Below are 19,483 nucleotides of genomic sequence, written 5' to 3' on the forward strand. Positions count from 1 at the left end.
CTAATGAATCATATTCGGTACTATACCGCCTCCAAAAAGTACCGGGCCACCCCCTATCCTTCGCACCCCCGTCCTCGTCACGTTGCTGGTTTACGAGTCGAGGAGCATGTTCGGCAGCGCACAATTACTATCAGTGTAGTACTGTTTTTTTATTTTTTGATGTAGGGTTGTACGGTATACCGGTATTAGTATAGTACCGCGATACTAATGAATCATATTCGGTACAATACCGCCTCTAAAAAGTACCGGGCCACCCCCTATCCTTCGCACCCCCGTCCTCGTCACGTTGCTGGTTTACGAGTCGAGGAGCATGTTCGGCAGCGCACAATCACAATCAGTGTAGTACCGTTTTTAATTTTTTTAGTGTAGGGTTGTACGGTATACCGGTATTAGTATAGTACCGCGATACTAATGAATCATATTCGGTACTATACCGCCTCTAAAAAGTACCGGGCCACCCCCTATCCTTCGCATCCCCGTCCTCGTCACGTTGCTGGTTTACGAGTCGAGGAGCATGTTCGGCAGCGCACAATCACAATCAGTGTAGTACCGTTTTTACTTTTTTTAGTGTGGGGTTGGATGGTATACCGGTATTAGTATAGTACCGCGATACTAATGAATCATATTCGGTACTATACCACCTCCAAAAAGTACCGGGCCACCCCCTATCCTTCGCACACCCGTCCTCGTCACAATGCGGGTTTACGAGTCGAGGAGCATGTTCGGCAGCGCACAATCACTATCAGTGTAGTACCGTTTTTTATTTTTTAGTGTAGGGTTGTATGGTATACCGGTATTAGTATAGTACCGCGGTACTAATGAATCAAATTCGGTACTATACCACCTCTAAAAAGTATCGGGCCTCCCCCTATCCTTCGCACCCCCGTCCTCGTCCCGTTGCTGGTTTACGAGTAGAGGAGCATGTTCGGCAGCGCACAATTACTATCGGTGTAGTACCGTTTTTTTATTTTTTGATGTAGGGTTGTACGGTATACCGGTATTAGTATAGTACCGCGATACTAATGAATCATATTCAGTACTAGTTTCATTGTGAGGACTCTTCTTCGGCATGGTCGAAGCAGAACACAGCAAAGGTAAGATATAAGGTATTTATTTAATAACAAACGGCTAGGAACAAAACACCGGTGTAAAGAGAAGGCAAACAAAAGACGCTAGCATAAAAGCTAGGATAAAACACTAGGAAACTAAAACTTAGCTTGAGAGCACAAACGAGAAAACAAAACTGGAATAAACAAGTGGCATAGCATGAGAGCTAGCGAGAAAACACATAACAGTAGAATTTTGAGAGTCGTCACGGTTGCACGTAGGCAAATTAGGATCCGAAAATGAATAAGGAAAAGGGGCGGGTTTAAATAAAGGAGGTGATTAGAAGAAAACAGGTTGTGCGTAGATAACAAGGGGCAGGTGAACTAATGAGCTACCATGGTGACGGACTAAACAGGAGATAAAGACGTTAAACAACATAAACGTATTTCATTAAAAAATACGGATAATATTTTATGATTTAGATTTTTGAGTCTTTTTGTGTTTTCTGTTTTGGACTCATTCGGTCCTGGTTTGTGCTCCCCTGTTTGTTTCCATGGTAACTCATTATTAGTTTCACCTGCCGCTTGATCCAGACGCACACCTGTTTTTGTGATTACTGTCTTGATTTAAGCCTGCCTCTTTCCTTCATTCTGTCTGGCTGCGTGATTTGTCTTCGCACAACTAGCAACGACGTTTTGTTTCTTGCTCGCTACCTGCTTGCTTCCTCGCCTGGCTACTTTATTTTTGTTCTAATTTTTTCCAATTATATTTATATAGCGCTTTTCTCTAGCGACTCAAAGCGCTTTACATAGTGAAACCCAATATCTAAGTTACATTTTAAACCAGTGTGGGTGGCACTGGGAGCAGGTGGGTAAAGTGTCTTGCCCAAGGACACAACGGCAGTGACTAGGATGGCGGAAGCGGGAATCGAACCTGCAACCCTCAAGTTGCTGGCACGGCCGCTCTACCAACTGAGCTATACCGCCCCTAAAGCTTTCATGCAGGTGTTTTCTAGCTCCCATGCTAGTTCTGTTCGTTTTGTCAAAGTCTGTTTTATTTGTTTATAAATAATTTGTTCTTACATTCACGCCGTGTCCGAAGCCCGACCGCATCCTAGGGAGAACGAACCCGCGTCACCATGCGACAAACGTCGTTACTAGTTGTGCGAAAACAAATTACGCTGCCAGACAGAATGAACGAAGGAGGCAGGCTTAAATTAAGACGGTAATCACAAAAACAGGTGTGCGTCTGGAACAAGCGGCAGGTGAAAGTAATAATGAGTTACCATGGAAACAAACAGAGGAGCACAAACCGGAACGGAATGAGTCCAAAACAGAAAACACAAAAACACTCAAAAATCTAAATCAATAATATGATCCGGCGACTTGTCCAGGGTGTACCCCGCCTTCCGCCCGATTGTAGCTGAGGTAGGCGCCAGCGCCCCCCGCGACCCCAAAAAGAAATAAGCGGTAGAAAATGGATGGATGGATGATCCAGGCAGCGGATCATGACAAGGATGTGAACAAATAGAGTAATAATCAATTTTCTACCACTCGTCCTTAATAATGTTGACAAAATAAAAGGTAGATTAACGACACAATATGTTACTGCATACTAATTAAGAGCCTTTTTTTGTTTACTTACTACTAAAAGACAAGTTGTATAGTATGTTTACTATTTTATTTCAGGCCAAAATGGCAGTAAGAAACATATGTTTAATGTACCTGATGATATTTTGTCAAAATAATGCCAATAATGCAATTTCTGTGGTCCCCTTTATTGAGAAAAATACCAAAATATATTTTGGCTTAACGTGAGGCACAACTGAGGATAACACATTGGAAAGTGACTTTTAACGGACTCTTGTTTTGCGCAGCAAGGCGAGAAGCAGACGGAGGTGACGTTGTTAGTGGGCCCTCGTTACGGCATCAGTCACGTGATCAACACCAGGACCAACCTGGTGGCTCTGTTGGCCGACTTCAGCCACGTGAACCGCATCGAGATCCTCACCGAGGATGAAAACAATGTCCGGCTGGAGCTGCATGTTCTGGATGTCCGGGTGAGCAGCGTCTTGCCTTAAAAGTACTTTTTCTTATTATTATTAATAATATATATATATATTTTTTTGATTACTTTTCTCCTAATTCTGTCCCCTAAAAGCCCATCACACTCATCATGGAGTCAAACGATGCAATGAACCTGGCCTGCCTCACCGCAGGCTACTATCGCCTCCTAGTGGACTCAAGGAGATCTATTTTCAACATGGCCCACTACAGCAGCCCAATGGGCGAAGACAACAGTAAGTCTTTTTTATTTATTTTTGCAACACTTGGTAACACTTTAATATTGGGAACATTTAAAACATTATTATTTGCTCATTTACATGCAAAATAGTAACATATTGGCTGTTAATCAGTCATTATGAAGTACTTAGTAATGCCTTATTCTGCACGGCTTTATTATACAACCAGTAAACCATTAACTAAGAGTCTTCCCTAACCCGGACCCCAACCCAGGGGTCTCAAACTCAATTTACCTGATGTCAAGGCCATTCGAGGGAGTAGTGAAGTGAAGTGAATTTTATTTATATAGCGCTTTTCTCAAGTGACTCAAAGCGCTTTACATAGTGAAACCCAATATCTAAGTTCCATTTAAACCAGTGTGGGTGGCACTGGGAGCAGGTGAGTAAAGTGTCTTGCCCAAGGACACAACGGCAGTAACTAGGATGGCGCAAGCGGGAATCGAACCTGCAACCCTCAAGTTGCTGGCACGGCCACTCTACCAACCGAGCTATGCCGTAAAATCGTAGATTAGGATTTTTGTTTTTCCGCGAGCAGACACTTTTTCATTTCATTTCATTTTTATTTATCTCATTCATTGATGTGCATTTAGAACGATAAATAATTATATCACAATTATACAATTTAAATTCACACAATTCCTGAGAAGGACCAGGATGAAGAAAATCTTATAATTTCCCGCCCCCTTTGATATAAAACATTATCTTACTTCATGAATATCATTTAAGCTGACACATATATCCAAATGTAATGAAACAATCCAAAACAAAAAACACAGGAAAAACACAACGAGTGCATCCATCCATCCATCCATCATCTTCCGCTTATCCGAGGTCGGGTCACGAGGGCAACAGCCTAAGCAGGGAAGCCCAGACTTCCCTCTCCCCAGCCACTTCGTCTAGCTCTTCCCGGGGGATCCCGAGGCGTTCCCAGGCCAGCCGGGAGACATAGTCTTCCCAACGTGTCCTGGGTCTTCCCCGTGGCCTCCTACCGGTTGGACGTGCCCTAAACACCTCCCTAGGGAGGCGTTCGGGTGGCATCCTGACCAGATGCCCGAACCACCTCATCTGGCTCCTCTCCATGTGGAGGAGCAGCGGCTTTACTTTGAGTTCCTCCCGGATGACAGAGCTTCTCACCCTATCTCTAAGGGAGAGACCCAAACTCATTTGGGCCGCTTGTACCCGTGATCTTATCCTTTCGGTCATGACCCAAAGCTCATGACCATAGGTGAGGATGGGAACGTAGATCGACCGGTAAATTGAGAACTTTGCCTTCCGGCTCAGCTCCTTCTTCACCACAACGGATCGGTACAACGTCCGCATTACTGAAGACGCCGCACCAATCCGCCTGTCGATCTCACGATCCACTCTTCCCTCACTCGTGAACAAGACTCCTAGGTACTTGAACTCCTCCACTTGGGGCAGGGTCTCCTCCCCAACCCGGAGATGGCATTCCACCCTTTTACCGGGCGAAAACCATGGACTCGGACTTGGAGGTGCTGATTCTCATTCCGGTCGCTTCACACTCGGCTGCGAACCAATCCAGCGAGAGCTGAAGATCCCGGTCAGATGAAGCCATCAGGACCACATCATCTGCAAAAAGCAGAGACCTAATCCTGCGGTTACCAAACCGGAACCCCTCAACGCCTTGACTGCGCCTAGAAATTCTGTCCATAAAAGTCATGAACAAAACTTCAAAAAGTATAAACCAAACCAAGAAAATAATAGTAATAATATAATGTTAGACCCGCTCGACATCCATTGCTTTCGGTCCTCTAGAGGGGGGGGGGTTGCCCACATCTGAGGTCCTCTCCAAGGTTTCTCATAGTCAGCATTGTCACTGGCGTCCCACTGGATGTGAATTCTCCCTGCCCACTGGGTGTGAGTTTTCCTTGCCCTTTTGTGGGTTCTTCCGAGGATGTTGTAGTCGTAATGATTTGTGCAGTCCTTTGAGACATTTGTGATTTGGGGCTATATAAATAAACATTGATTGATTGATAATATACACCTCACGGAATGATACAGAGCAAATACAAAACCAGACAAAAAATAAGTAAAATAATAAATAAAAAACAAAATGTAAACACTGCCACAAGACATGTAAGCAAATATTACCATTGCTGTATGTTTACTTTTGACCCAGCATATCTGCTCACATGTTCAGTAGAGCCATAATAAATTCATAAAAGAAGCAAACTTCATGAATGTTTTTTGCGACCAACAATTATGTGCTCCAACCACAAAAGGATAAGAGTTGTAGAAATGATTGGAAACTCGAGACAGCCATGACATTATGTTCTTTACAAGTGTATGTATACTTTTGACCACGACTGTATTATATTGTCGTGAGCCACAGGCACCAAATATTAAAGTGGAATATTATCAGCAGACCTATGTAAGCGTCAATATATACCTTGATGGTGCATCTTTTTTTTTAACCAATTTCCGAACTCTAAATGGGTGAATTTTGGCGAATTAAACGCCTTTCTGTTTATCGTGCTGGAGGCGATGACGTCAGAATGTGACGTCGCCGAGGTAACACACCCACCATTTTCATTTTCAACACATTACAAACACCGGGTCTCAGCTCTGTTATTTTTCGTTTTTTTGACTATTTTTTGGAACCTTGGAGACACCATGCCTCGACGGTGTGTTGTCGGAGGGTGTAACAACACTAACAGGGAGGGATTCAAGTTGCACCACTGGCCCCAAGAGGCCAAAGTGGCAAGAAATCTGCCGCCAGACCCCCGTTGAATGTGCCAGAGTGTCTCCACATTTTACCGGCAATGCTAAGACAGACATGGCACAGAGATGTATGGATAACCTGCAGATGCATTTGCAACGATAGTCAACGAAATCACAAAGGTGAGTTTTGTTGATGTTGACTGCCAGCTAATCGATGCTAACATGCTATCTACCGGCGGTGCTAAAGCGGACATGGAACAAAGATGTATGAATAACCTGTAGATGCATTTGCAACTATATAACGTTTCCTCCCACCCACATTTAATGTGAAACAAACACTTACCAATCGACGGATTTAAGTTGCTCCCGTGTCAAAAGATGCGAAAGTCCTGATCGTTTGGTCCACACATTTTACCGGCGATGCTAACGCAGCTATTCGGCCATGCTGTGGCTATGAATAGCTATTGACGCTATTCAACGCAGCTATTCGGCCATGCTATGGCTATGAATAGCGTCATTAGCTATTCATAGGCACAGCATGGCCGAATAGCTGCGTTAGCATCGCCGGTAAAATGTGTGGACCAAACGATCAGGACTTTCGCATCTTTTGACACTGGAGCAACTTAAATCCGTCGATTGGTAAGTGTTTGTTTCGCATTAAAAGTGGGTGGAAGGAAACGTAATATAGTTGCAAATGCATCTACAGGTTATCCATACATCTCTGTTCCATGTCCGCTTTAGCCAAGTCCGAGTCCTTGGTTCTCGCCCGGAAAAGGGTGGAGTGCCATCTCCGGGTTGGGGAGGAGACCCTGCCCCAAGTGGAGGAGTTCAAGTACCTAGGAGTCTTGTTCACGAGTGAGGGAAGAGTGGATGGTGAGATCGACAGGCGGATCGGTGCGGCGTCTTCAGTAATGCGGACGTTGTACCGATCCGTTGTGGTGAAGAAGGAGCTGAGCCGGAAGGCAAAGCTCTCAAATTACCGGTCGATCTACGTTCCCATCCTCACCTATGGTCATGAGCTTTGGGTCATGACCGAAAGGATAAGATCACGCGTACAAGCGGCCCAAATGAGTTTCCTCCGCCGTGTGGCGGGTCTCTCCCTTAGAGATAGGGTGAGAAGCTCTGCCATCCGGGAGGAACTCAAAGTAAAGCCGCTGCTCCTCCACATCGAGAGGAGCCAGATGAGGTGGTTCGGGCATCTGGTCAGGATGCCACCCGAACGCCTCCCTAGGGAGGTGTTTAGGGCACGTCCAACCGGTAGGAGGCCACGGGGAAGACCCAGGACACGTTGGGAAGACTGTCTCCCGGCTGGCCTGGGAACGCCTCGGGATCCCCCGGGAAGAGCTAGACAAAGTGGCTGGGGAAAGGGAAGTCTAGGTTTCCCTGCTTAGGCTGTTGCCCCCGCGACCCGACCTCGGATACGCGGAAGAAGATGGATGGATGGATGGCTATTCGCTCAATAGCTTCAGTTTCTCCTTCAATACTTTCATACTCCAACCATATGTTTTAATACATGCGTAATCTGTTGAATCGCTTAAGTCGCTGAAATCCGAGTTTGAATCCGAGCTAATGTCGCTATATCTTGCTGTGGTATTCCCATTGTTTGCTTACATTGGCAGCACTGTATGACGTCACAGGGAAATGAACAGTGTCTTCGCAGAGAGCCGAAAATAAGGCACTTTAAAGCTTTATTTAGGGATATTCCGAGACCGGTAAAATTTTGAAAAAAAATTTAAAAAATCCAACAAGCCACTGGGAACTGATTTTTATTGTTTTTAACCCTTTTGAAATTGTGATAATGTTCCCCTTTAACCTGATGAATGAAAACTTTCCCCTGCAGGCCAAGATCGCATCCTGGAATGGCCATACAGCACATCCTTCGGGGACAGCGAGGAGCTGTCAACCAACCGGGCGGAGCTCTACAGGGACTCTCAATACCCGGATAATGGGCCCACAGAAAACAGCCTCTCGTCTTACTTTCAGCATTCTCGAAACCCTGACCGAGACCCCGAGACACGGCAAAGTCCGCTGCCTCCTCCCCTACCTCCCGCCACCAGACACAAACCCCAAGACTCACCTCGCAGTGCCAAAGTGTCGTTTATTTTCGGAGGAAACCCACCTTTGAACAAGCCCAGGAGTTTAGGCTATGAACAACTCCAGGAGAACGCAGAAGAACACGGGCATAGTTCACCTTACTTGAACAATGCAGACTTTGGGGTCCCGGACAGAGTGCCCTTCCAATTCAGCGGTCTGACGCATGTCTACAGCAACATAATAACCGAAGAAGGTGGCGAGGAGCCGCTGTTAAGAGATCTGTTCTACCGTGACACGACGGACGATGCGGAAGATGACGACGAGGCCTCCTGCGAAGAGGACTCCACTGGGGGAACACCATTGGGGGAGGCGGAACGAGGATTGGCCACGGCGGCGAGCAAAACGACCTTCCTCAGCTTCTCCGGTTCTACTGATGACATCATCGACCTTACGGCGCTGCCTCCGCCTGAGGGCGATGACGCCGTGGACGACGATGAGGATGACTCGCTTTTACAGACGCTCAACCTCGCAATCGCCGCCCCTCCACCGGGCTTTCGGGACAGTTCGGACGAGGACACGGTGCCCGAGGGCAGGCCACTGAGCCTGCAGGATAACGATGATATCCCGGTCTCATTAATCGATGAAGTCCCGACTCAGGCGGAGGGAGGAGGAGAGGGGAGGAGGCAGCTGGAGAACACCGTCGTGAACACTCTGCAAGCACTTGAGGCTTTGTCCGTCTCGGAACAGAGACCGCCGCCACCACGGCCGCAAACCAGCAGTAACCATTCAGGTACGTTGATATTTGAACTCTCAACTAAGGATGGGCGATGTGGTCTAAAATCTACAAACCCTGTTTCCATATGAGTTGGGAAATTGTGTTAGATGTAAATATAAACAGAATACAATGATTTGCAAATCTTTTTCAACCCATATTCAGTTGAATGCACTACAAAGACAACATATTTGATGTTCAAACTCATAAATTTTATTTTTTTTGCAAATAATAATTAACTTAGAATTTCATGGCAGCAACACATGCCAAAGTAGTTGGGAAAGGGCATGTTCACCACTGTGTTGCATCACCTTTTCTTTTAACAACACTCCATAAACGTTTGGGGAACTGAGGGAACTAATTGTTGAAGCTTTGAAAGTGGAATTATTTCCCATTCTTGTTTTATGTAGAGCTTCAGTCGTTCAACAGTCCGGGGTCTCCGCTGTCGTATTTTAGGCTTCATAATGCGCCACACATTTTCCATGGGAGACAGGTCTGGACTGCAGGCAGGCCAGGAAAGTACCAGCACTCTTTTTTTTTTACAAGGCCATGCTGTTGTAACACGTGCTGAATGTGGCTTGGCATTGTCTTGCTGAAATAAGCAGGGGCGTCCATGAAAAAGACAGCGCTTAGATGAAGACATATGTTCTTCCAAAACCTGTATGTACCTTTCAGCATTATGGTGCCTTCACAGATGTGTAAGTTGCCCAAGTCTTGGGCACTAATGCACCCCCATACCATCACAGATGCTGGCTTTTGAACTTTGCGTCGATAACAGTCTGGACGGTTCGCTTCCCCTTTGGTCCGGATGACACAATGTCAAATATTTGCAAAAACAATTTGAAATGTGGACTCGTCAGACCACAGAACACTTTTCCAATTTGCATCTTAGATGATCTCGGGCCCAGAGAAGCCGGCGGCGTTTCTGGATGTTGTTGATAAATGGCTTTCGCTTTGCATAGTAGAGCTTTAACTTGCACTTACAGATGTAGCGACCAACTGTATTTAGTGACAGTGGTTTTCTGAAGTGTTCCTGAGCCCATTTGGGGATATCCTTTAGAGATTGATGTCGGTTTTTCATACAGTGCCGTCTGAGGGATCGAAGGTCACGGTCATTCAATGTTGGTTTCCGGCCATGCCGCTTACGTGGAGTGATTTCTCCAGATTCTCTGAACCTTTTGATGATATTATGGAGCGTAGATGTTGAAATCCCTAAATTTCTTGCAATTGCACTTTGAGAAAGGTTGTTCTTAAACTGTTTGACTATTTGCTCACGCAGTTGTGGACAAAGGGGTGTACCTCGCCCCATCCTTTCTTGTGAAAGACTGAGCATTTTTTGGGGAAGCTGTTTTTATACCCAATCATGGCACCCACCTGTTCCCAATTAGCCTGCACACCTGTGGGATGTTCCTAATAAGTGTTTGATGAGCATTTTTCTACTTTATCAGTATTTATTGCCACCTTTCCCAACTTCTTTGTCACGTGTTAATGGCAACAAATTCTAAAGTTAATGATTATTTGCAAAAAAAAGTTTTTTTATCGGTTTGAACTTCAAATATGTTGTCTTTGTAGCATATTCAACTGAATATGGGTTGAAAATGATTTGCAAATGATTCTATTCTGTTTATATTTACATCAAACACAATTTACCAACTCATTTGGAAACGGGGTTTGTAAATTTAGACAAAAATACAGCATGTCAGTGTTACAATATTGATTACGTATTTAAGTTATAACCTTATTCCCTGATATTATTAACAATATTCTGAGCCAAACAAATTCAACAGAGTAAAATAACTTAACATAATTTAAAAAATACTATTTGCTCTGATTCTAATCCTTTGGTTTTATCACTTTAAAGTCCTCTTGAGTCCAAGGACCTATTCCCTGAGTTTGTAAACAATAACAGAAACGACCCAAAAAAGTGTGATGGTAAAAGACATTGAAATTAATCGTATTGCCCATTAATTGATACTAAACTTGGTATTGTTACTGTCGATATTTATATCACAAGTAACATGTTTACATTCAAGAGCTCTAGCCTAGCGGTTAGCATGGTTTCTTGTATTCCCCTACTACATATGTAGCATTTTTAGCCATTCCTTGTACTCCAGTGATACTAGTACTTGTAAAAAAACGTAGCTTATTTGCCCCCATTGAGGCAAGGTTTAGTGATTTACACCATTGGAGGAGGCTTGTTAGCGAGGACTGCACTGAACTGCTAAAATGTGTCATCAACATGCATTATCACGATAGTATCGGTCCAAATGTGTATCATTTATAAAGTAAATTAGAACCCCCCGCCAATCCAAAAGAGATAAGTGGTAGAAAATGGATGGATGGATCATCGATATTGCGCAAACCCAATCCTCACAAAGAATGTTGTTTCTTCAATCATTTTTGGATTCGCCTTTTAAAAATCTTTCTCTTTTCTAGGGGTTTACACATCTCAAGGCCTTAGCCCGGGGTCTTCGTCTGACTCCGGAAATGAGACTAACTCTTCAGAAATGACCGAACTTTCTGAGCTGGCTGCCACTCACCGCCTCAGTGAGAGCCACATGCGCCTCCTGGTGGCCACGAGGGAGGGGTACCAACCTTTACTGGAAGAGAAAACGGAGTTTCCGGTTTCTCCCAGCGCTGAAGGGACAACCCTGAAGAAATCCCGTAGTCCACAGCATCTCCGACCGCCCGCCGTTCCTCCGAGACGAAGCCCACATTTGAACACGACGACATTACGGCCGGCCAGCGTGGAAGGAAGATCTCACTCAAACCTTTCCTCCACTCTCCAGCGTCCCAGTTCCACAACGCCAGGGGGCAAGCATCACAAAAAGTCTGCAGACTCAAGCGGGAAGTATAACACCTTTAGCACAAGAGAAGGCTACCGAGGTGGAAGTAATGGCAACCTCCATCTGGAATTCAATCAGCGTACCTCATTTTCTGATCGAGGAGGAAGCCAAAGAAGACACGATTTAGTTTTGGAGGAAAATTCCCAAGCTGAGGGCCAGGATGTTAGCAGCCATAGAATCCCCCGTCCCGCTTTCTCAACATCTGATCGGCTTTTAGATGGGACAACTCTTGGAGGGTGCTCTGCAGATAATAGAGGTGTTGAGGAAGACGAACATCTGGTTGTAGCATCATTGTTGTCTCCGACTAAAAAACCCAGACTGGGGGGTTCGGACCAAGGATCAGACATACAGAATGACCATCAGCCTATTTCAAGACAGCAGAGTGTTGCACGGTTGTGTGAGTATCATCTAGCAAAAAGGATTTCAAACTTACAGGGTGAAGCTCAAAGTTCTCTTCAGGGCTCCCTGTGCTCGTCACTGGATGCCGGAGGCAGTGCAAACAGCAGCGTCAGCGCCACCCCGACAGACTCACCGCTTGGTCCGGGCGCCATTGAGTACAAGCACCACCGGATGCAGAGGCACCCACTGTCTAGCTCCTCTTCATCATTACTCAGGGTCCTAAACTATGACGAACTTAAACCCGGACAGAGCCCCCAAGCAAAAGACGTTCACCCCCACGCAGACCCGACCCTCCTTCGGAAAATGCTGCCCAATATTCATGCTCCTTCTACGGGGGCTGATCCAGGACGTCCCTCCTCAGCCACGCCTTCAAAGCACAAAGAGACAATTACGAGCAAAAAGCCGTGTTTGAAGGGGCCGAACCAGAAAGAAGGCAGTGATGCATACAGACAATTGATCAACTACCTAACAGTAAGCCAAATGCACCAAGGAGGAAAGTTACACAGTGCAGGAATGGGGGGAGGAGTAAAAAAGGACACTCGTCGCTATATCACAAGCAACCCTCAGCTAGTCGAAATGGTCAAGAATCGAGGGAACACAATCGCTCGATGCCAGTGTATGCCATCCTCCTTGTCGTCTCCTTTTGTTCGCCCAAATCTGGTAAATCCAAATGCCTTGCAACTGACAAATAGGGATCACAAGCCGTACCACTCTGCCACTCTTCCTGCCAAACTAAAACGAAACCCTGATATGTACACTCAGGGCCCAAATGATAGGTTAGACCTGAGGCATGGGAATGCTGAGAGGAGAAGCTCCTTTTCTGGACTAGAAAGTGAGCTTGAGAGGAGCGGTATGGACCCGGAGCACTTTTTGTCACTCTACAAGAGAGATGAGGGCGGAGGGGCCGTTAGCAGACCACCACCTCGTTCAAGAAGCCAACCAAGTGGAGGCACAGACGACTGGTTCAGATCAGACCCAAGAGATGGGCAAGCATTCCGTCAACCCTCCTGTCTCGGTGGTCAGCGAGCAGACCTCAACAGCCTCTCGTTAGGAAGGGGCCCTTCCGCTTTCACCAGGCAGGCCTCCACTGGGACTACGGCCGGCATTTCCTCTCCACCACACCATCCCCAGTCTCCACTTCCTTCGGTTTTAATCCCAGCACAAGGCAACACTGCATCTAGCCACTCTGGATACCCACATAATGCCATCCACTCGACAATGCCACGCTCAAACCAGAACTACATTCATGCCATCAGCCCGATCCCGCCAACATCAGATCCCGTCAGCAATTACTCACAAAGGGGCCGGGAACTGAAACGCAGCTCCAGCAATATCACCAATAGTTCCAGTAGTGTTGAGGTCCTGTTTGAAAATTCCAGCCGAAGCCAGAGCCAACAGCCCTTGTCACCATCTGTGCCCCAGCAAGGAGACACTAAAGTCCACAGGAGGCCCGCGAGGAAACGTCTCTCCAAGAGTTACTCACAAGGCTCTGTGTCATCCCACACTACATGCTGGTCCTCGGGTAGCAGAAGGGCTTCTGTAGCATTTCCTTTGCAGAAAGATCATAAACAAATGAAGGGCTCTCAAAAACTGGACACTAGTCCTTGGAGGTGCAACGGACCTTTCAGCTACTGTTTCTTCACGCGTAAAAGTGAGGGAGAAGACGACGACGAGTGGGAGTCAACAAGACAAAGCCGTGGGGGGAGCAACATGGCCAATGACTGTGCCGCTTCATTGGCTATCTTCCCCTGCGGCTCAGCAGTGGATGCAGCTGGAGAGCAGCTGTATGGTGAGGTCCTCAACAACATGAGCTTTAGCGACCGCCTGTCGCGGGTCAACGTCCTCAAAGACCGCATGTATAGCTTCCCTTCTGGCTTCACAGACGTCCGCCGCGACGCCAGCGAGCTCATTGCGCTGGTTAGGTCCAGCATAGGACGCTGCGACCGTGGTGCCCAAATGCCGATGCAGGAAGTATCTCAGTCCAAGCAGCTCCTTTCGGTGGAGTCCAAAGAGTTAGGCCGTGCCTGCAGGCGAATGGCGCAGGCGCACAGCAGCCCTGAAGAGATGCTGCTCGCTGTGACTTGCAGCTTCCAGGTGCTGTGTTGTCTCTGCGAAGCTTGCATGTGTCTTGTGAAGGGACTCAGTGCCTCAGCCTCTCACCAACAAAGAGAGGTTGTCGCCAAGGTAGATGAGGTTGTTATGAACTATATCTGTTTACTTAAGGCGGCAGAGGCTGCCACCGTGGGAGCACCGGGGGAGCAGAGCGTCAAGGCGCTGGTCAGACATTCTAGTACCATGTCCGCCATTGCGAACGCCCTCACGCGTTCTCTTAAAACGCTGCTTAGCAAGTAGGGTTTCCTATACTACTTTTGCTGTCTAGTGTGGCCTATGCAGTCAGCAGAAGTCTGTCTTGAACTCATTCCTAACTCTCGAGGCTGCTGCAGAAGTCGTAGGTTTTTTTTAATGCATGATCTGGGCAGGATTAACATCAAAGTTCCTACCATCATAACAAACTTAAAGGAGAACTGCCCTTTTTTGGAATGTTGTCCATCACCCACAACCCCTATGGGAGATAAGAACATATGTTTTTCTCTTTTTAGTGAGATGGAAATAATTAAAAACTGCCAGTACCAGCTGGCTGACGATTCAGGCAAGGGGGATTCATCTAATCTGCCAATTGCTTGGGTTCCGTCACGTGATTTCTTCCCACCTACTCAGTGTCCGCCCTGAGATCGGTAGGTTGGGAGTTCAAACCCCGGCCGAGTCATACCAAAGACTATAAAAAAAATGGAACCCATTGCCTCCCTGCTTGGTACTCAGCATCAATGGTTGGAATTGGGGGTTGAGTCACCATAAATGATTCCCGGGCGCGGCACCGCTGCTGCCCACTGCTCCCCTTGTATCCCCATTACCTGCATTGCTAACCGCCTCTTACTAGCCCTTTTTTTCTATTTAGAATGGACAAAATGGGAAAATGCTTGTGTGTCCTTGTCTCACATTGGGATTGTGGATGATGGGCAGCATCCTCCAAAAAGATCAGTTTACTTATAAGTCCAACTTAAAATATGTTGAAAAGCAATCCTCACTTAACTTGCTTTTTCTTAATATTTTAATGTATATTTCCCCGAGCCATACAGATGTAATATAATATGTACTAAGTAGAAATCCCTTTACCTGTGCATTATGTAACTTAGTTTTGAAATTATATATATAAATATATATATTGTACATGGATACAGTTGTATTTATTTGCAGTTACGAGTATACATGCCATGTATTTATCTTTCACTTCCAAGTGCAGTTTTGCTACTGATGCATACAATTGTGAAAGTCAGAAATAATTCTCACTGTACTAAATTGAAGGTTGTGTTTGTCAACATGAACTGTCCCTGTTGTGTTAGGATGTAAGTGTCAGGTTCAAACACTGATGACATCTATTTAACAAGACAAAAGGCAAAGAATCAAACAGAGACAGAATTAAATTTAGACTCAGATCTGAGGAGAGACTTGGCCACTGTACTCTCCGAACAGTCCTGCACCACGCTCTGACGAAAAAGGTTTACGTCTCCTATTTTATTTAGATATTCAATGTTGACGCAACAACATTTGTAACAACAGAAATGGGGAGTATGTAAACAGTCATTGTTTTCGGTCACATTGAAAACAAAAGAAGAAGATGCCTCGGGCTTGGGCTCGTCCTGGATTCAGCTTCGGCAGGTCTTTGAGGACAATAGATAACCCTTCTCGTCTCATTCCAACATACACAGCGGAATCTTCCAAGACTTTGCTTGGTGCAACAAAGACAGATCTCATCCGTTCACTGGAAACTTAGAGAATAGAACGTTTTTTTTGATAATTTACATACAATTTTTCTAACAGTAAGGATCATGCAATCGACTACAATTGCACCATATTTAACAGTGCTTTACATTTCACCTCTTGATTTCTTTATATAATAATAAATATTATATAAGGTAATAAGCTCTCGGAGGAAAAACAATAATTGTGTACTACTCTCATCACTACTATTTATAAAGGATTTTAATTTGTGATGGAATATTTACCATTTAAGACTGTATTAGTTGTATTCAAATTATTTTTACCTTTTTGTGTATTATCTGTTTTGGGATCACCTCCGTGCTTAAACGTTTGTAACTAAACACTATGTATCTAAATGCAGTGATGTCTTACGACAAGATACTTTTTTTTAAAAAAAGAAAACAGAAAAACAATGCACAATCCTATTAAAAGAAAAATATTTTAAATATGCGTCTTGTTCCATCAATTTCTTATGCCTTTGCTTTTTGCTTGCAGTTGTGTTGTTGGTGATGGAGACATGACCTACGGGAACGAGTCGATTTCTTTTGAACGGCTCTTTTTTTCCCATTTTTATTTATTTTTTATTCTATTTTTTTTTTTTGTGATCCAAGTTTTTTTTAGGTATGGGAAAATTTTACATAGTGAATTGTCAACATTGTCAATCCACACAAATAGGATGGAGTATAGGACCACCTTATGGAGTGTTTACAATGAAAACAATATTGATTTATAATCAATGTTTCAGAATAATTCCCATCAATGGAGAATATTTTGGTGGCGTGTATAACTTTTAATTTTTCAAGACGTGGACTATGGTGTGGATTGTGTTCCCGTGGTGCAAAGCCATTGAAACGGACACGGCATGAAGGTAAGGACATCTTTTACTTGAATTTCTGCCGGGGCGCTAATTAATTCAAAACCTCTTCTCACTCCGGCGTTTACCAAAGGCATGCGGTAAATTTAGGCCTGCGCTTCAAAATTTGAGTGTGATGTAAGGATACCATTGTGAAAAGTACATTTAATAAAAAAAACGTTATTATGGTCTTACCTTTACTTATAAATGAAGTCCATGCGCAGCTCCTTCTAATCAAAAGCATCGATAACTTGTTTATAGAAGTCTTCCTTATCTTTCTTCAGTTTTGAAAGTCTCTCTGTCTCGATGGAGATCTTCCTTTATTACCTCCTGCTTCGATTGAAAGTTCAATTTAGAAAACAGTTTTATTTTCGATATGTAATCCTCCATGTTAAAAGTGCAAGCGAGAGGAAAAAATAAAACCACGCTGCTCACTCTTGCTGCTTGTTGTCACTTCTTCTGCAGCCGAGTAGTCGCAAGAAGGATCACTAGCGCCCTCTACCACCAGGAGGCGGGAGTCATTTAATGACTCAGATTTGTCACACGCAGCTACGGTATATTAATAAAACATAGCTGCTTACTGTTCTTTTTAGCATATTCAATAGCTTGGACCTTAAATCCTACTGAATAGCTCTTAATCTTCTTCCCTTTATGCGATTTCAAATGATTGAAATCAGCCTCCTCCATTTTGAAAATGATGACAGGTGAAGTGTCACTTGTGACGTGACGAGTTTGACCCGGTGGAAATACTAGACATATGCTAATTATTTGGCAAAACGAATTTGACACGGCGGAAATTCTAGACATGCGCTAATAAAAATAATATTTTGCGAAACGAGTTTGACCCGGCGTTAATCCTGAGCCAGCGGTAATGCTAATCATGCGCTAATTATTTTGCGAAACGAGTTTGACCCGGCAGTAATTATAGACAGGCGCATACTCTATACCCGGCGGCAATTCAAGGAAATACGGTAACTCAAAAAAGGTACAAACGAAAAGCGCTCACAGAGGAGGTACAAAAACTTGGCTATGACAACAAAGACTTGCACTGAGGCAAAACTATGGTCATAAAACAAAAAACTTGTAAACCATGGCGTGAAAAACTTACTTGGACTGAGAAAAAAGTATGAAAAAGGCAGCATGGTTCATCAGCATGGATTACGAGGGTGAGTAGAAGGTGATGTCGCCAGGCTGACTGCCTGGCAACTACAGTGATAACAGGTGCGTAACTCCAGACAACTCAGGTGAACTGATTGGTAGGCATGGAAACAAAAACAAACCAGGGTGCGCAAAAACAGGGACTAATGGAGTCAAAAACAAAACAGAACATAACTAAACAGAACATGATCACAAAGACATGACATAATTATTCCTACTCAAATCAGATTTTATAACTGCTACAAATGAATGTTTCCTTGATGAAAACAAGTTAGTTGTAAAAGAAAAAGAAGAAATAACAGCTCTTTCAATCAATCAATCAATTTTTATTTGTATAGCCCTAAATCACAAGTGTCTCAAAAGGCTGCACAAGCCAAAACATCAACTTCAGCTCAGAGCCCACCAAAGGGCAAGGAAAAACTCACCCCCCAGTGGGACGTCAATGTGGATGATTATGAGCATTATTTCAGGCTATTCCATAAAATGTACAATTTATATCTGTTCTAAAAAGAACAACATTAAACGAATTTTAATTTTGCCAAGAGTAAGATGCATAGTATGCAGTGTCCTTTCAAACTACTGGAAATGTTACTACTTTGACATTTCTCGACCATTTTGAATAATTCCGACACCAACCGCTCATTAAGAACATTCAAGCGTTTTACCATTTTCAAAACAATTCCCTCATGTCCTGTAATTTCCAAATGTACATGAAGTTCCCATTGAACTAAATGGGACATTTTTCAAAGTTCCACAACCAACTCTTTTCTGAGGTGGTACTTGGTATGAAAAACATAGAAAGTTTTAGTACAACTGAACCACAGGATATGAAAAACTAGGGAAGCAGGTTTACAGTTTCTTTATTTTGTACAAAGAATGTTCAATCAAAATGTATATATATATATATATATATATATATATATATATATGTATATATATGTGTATATATATATGTATGTGGCGACTTGTCCAGGGTGTACCCAGCCTTCTGCCCGATTGTAGCTGAGATAGGCGCCAGCGCCCCCCGCGACCCCAAAAGGGAACAAGCGGTAGAAAATGGATGGATGGATGGATGGATGTGTATATATATATGTGTATATATATGTATATATATATATATATATATGTGTGTGTGTGTGTATATATGTATATATATCTATATACATACAGGGTATATGTATATATATATATATATATATATACATACATATATATATATATATATATATATATATATATGTATGTATATATATGTGTATATATATATGTGTGTGGCGACTTGTCCAGGGTGTACCCTGCCCTCCGCCCGATTGTAGCTGAGATAGGCGCCAGCGCCCCCCGCGACCCCAAAAGGGGACAAGCGGTAGAAAATGGATGGATGGATGGATGTGTATATATATATATGTGTATATATATGTATATATATATATATATATATATGTGTGTGTGTGTGTGTATATATGTATATATATGTATATACATACAGGGTATATGTATATATATATATATATATATATATATATATATGTGTGTGTGTGTGTGTGTGTGTGTGTGTGTGTGTGTGTGTGTGT

General features: G+C 44.0%; 1 protein-coding gene across 4 annotated transcripts in view; it reads left to right on the forward strand.

The window, feature by feature from the left end:
- LOC133544209 (FERM and PDZ domain-containing protein 4-like) overlaps nt 1-16,347 on the forward strand; it is a 138,347-nt gene extending 122,000 nt beyond the window's left edge. For all 4 annotated transcript variants that reach the window (XM_061889348.1, XM_061889346.1, XM_061889347.1 and 1 more), the window contains exons 13-16: nt 2,924-3,106; nt 3,208-3,346; nt 7,872-8,855; nt 11,274-16,347. In XM_061889348.1, coding sequence (XP_061745332.1) covers nt 2,924-3,106; nt 3,208-3,346; nt 7,872-8,855; nt 11,274-14,434 — 4,467 coding nt within the window. In that variant the 3' untranslated portion in view covers nt 14,435-16,347. The remainder of the gene's footprint in view (nt 1-2,923; nt 3,107-3,207; nt 3,347-7,871; nt 8,856-11,273) is intronic.
- The last annotated feature ends 3,136 nt before the right edge of the window (nt 16,348-19,483 follow it).

This window comes from Nerophis ophidion, linkage group LG27 (assembly GCF_033978795.1).
Source record: "Nerophis ophidion isolate RoL-2023_Sa linkage group LG27, RoL_Noph_v1.0, whole genome shotgun sequence".
In the NCBI taxonomy this organism is placed as follows: Eukaryota; Metazoa; Chordata; class Actinopteri; order Syngnathiformes; family Syngnathidae; genus Nerophis; species Nerophis ophidion.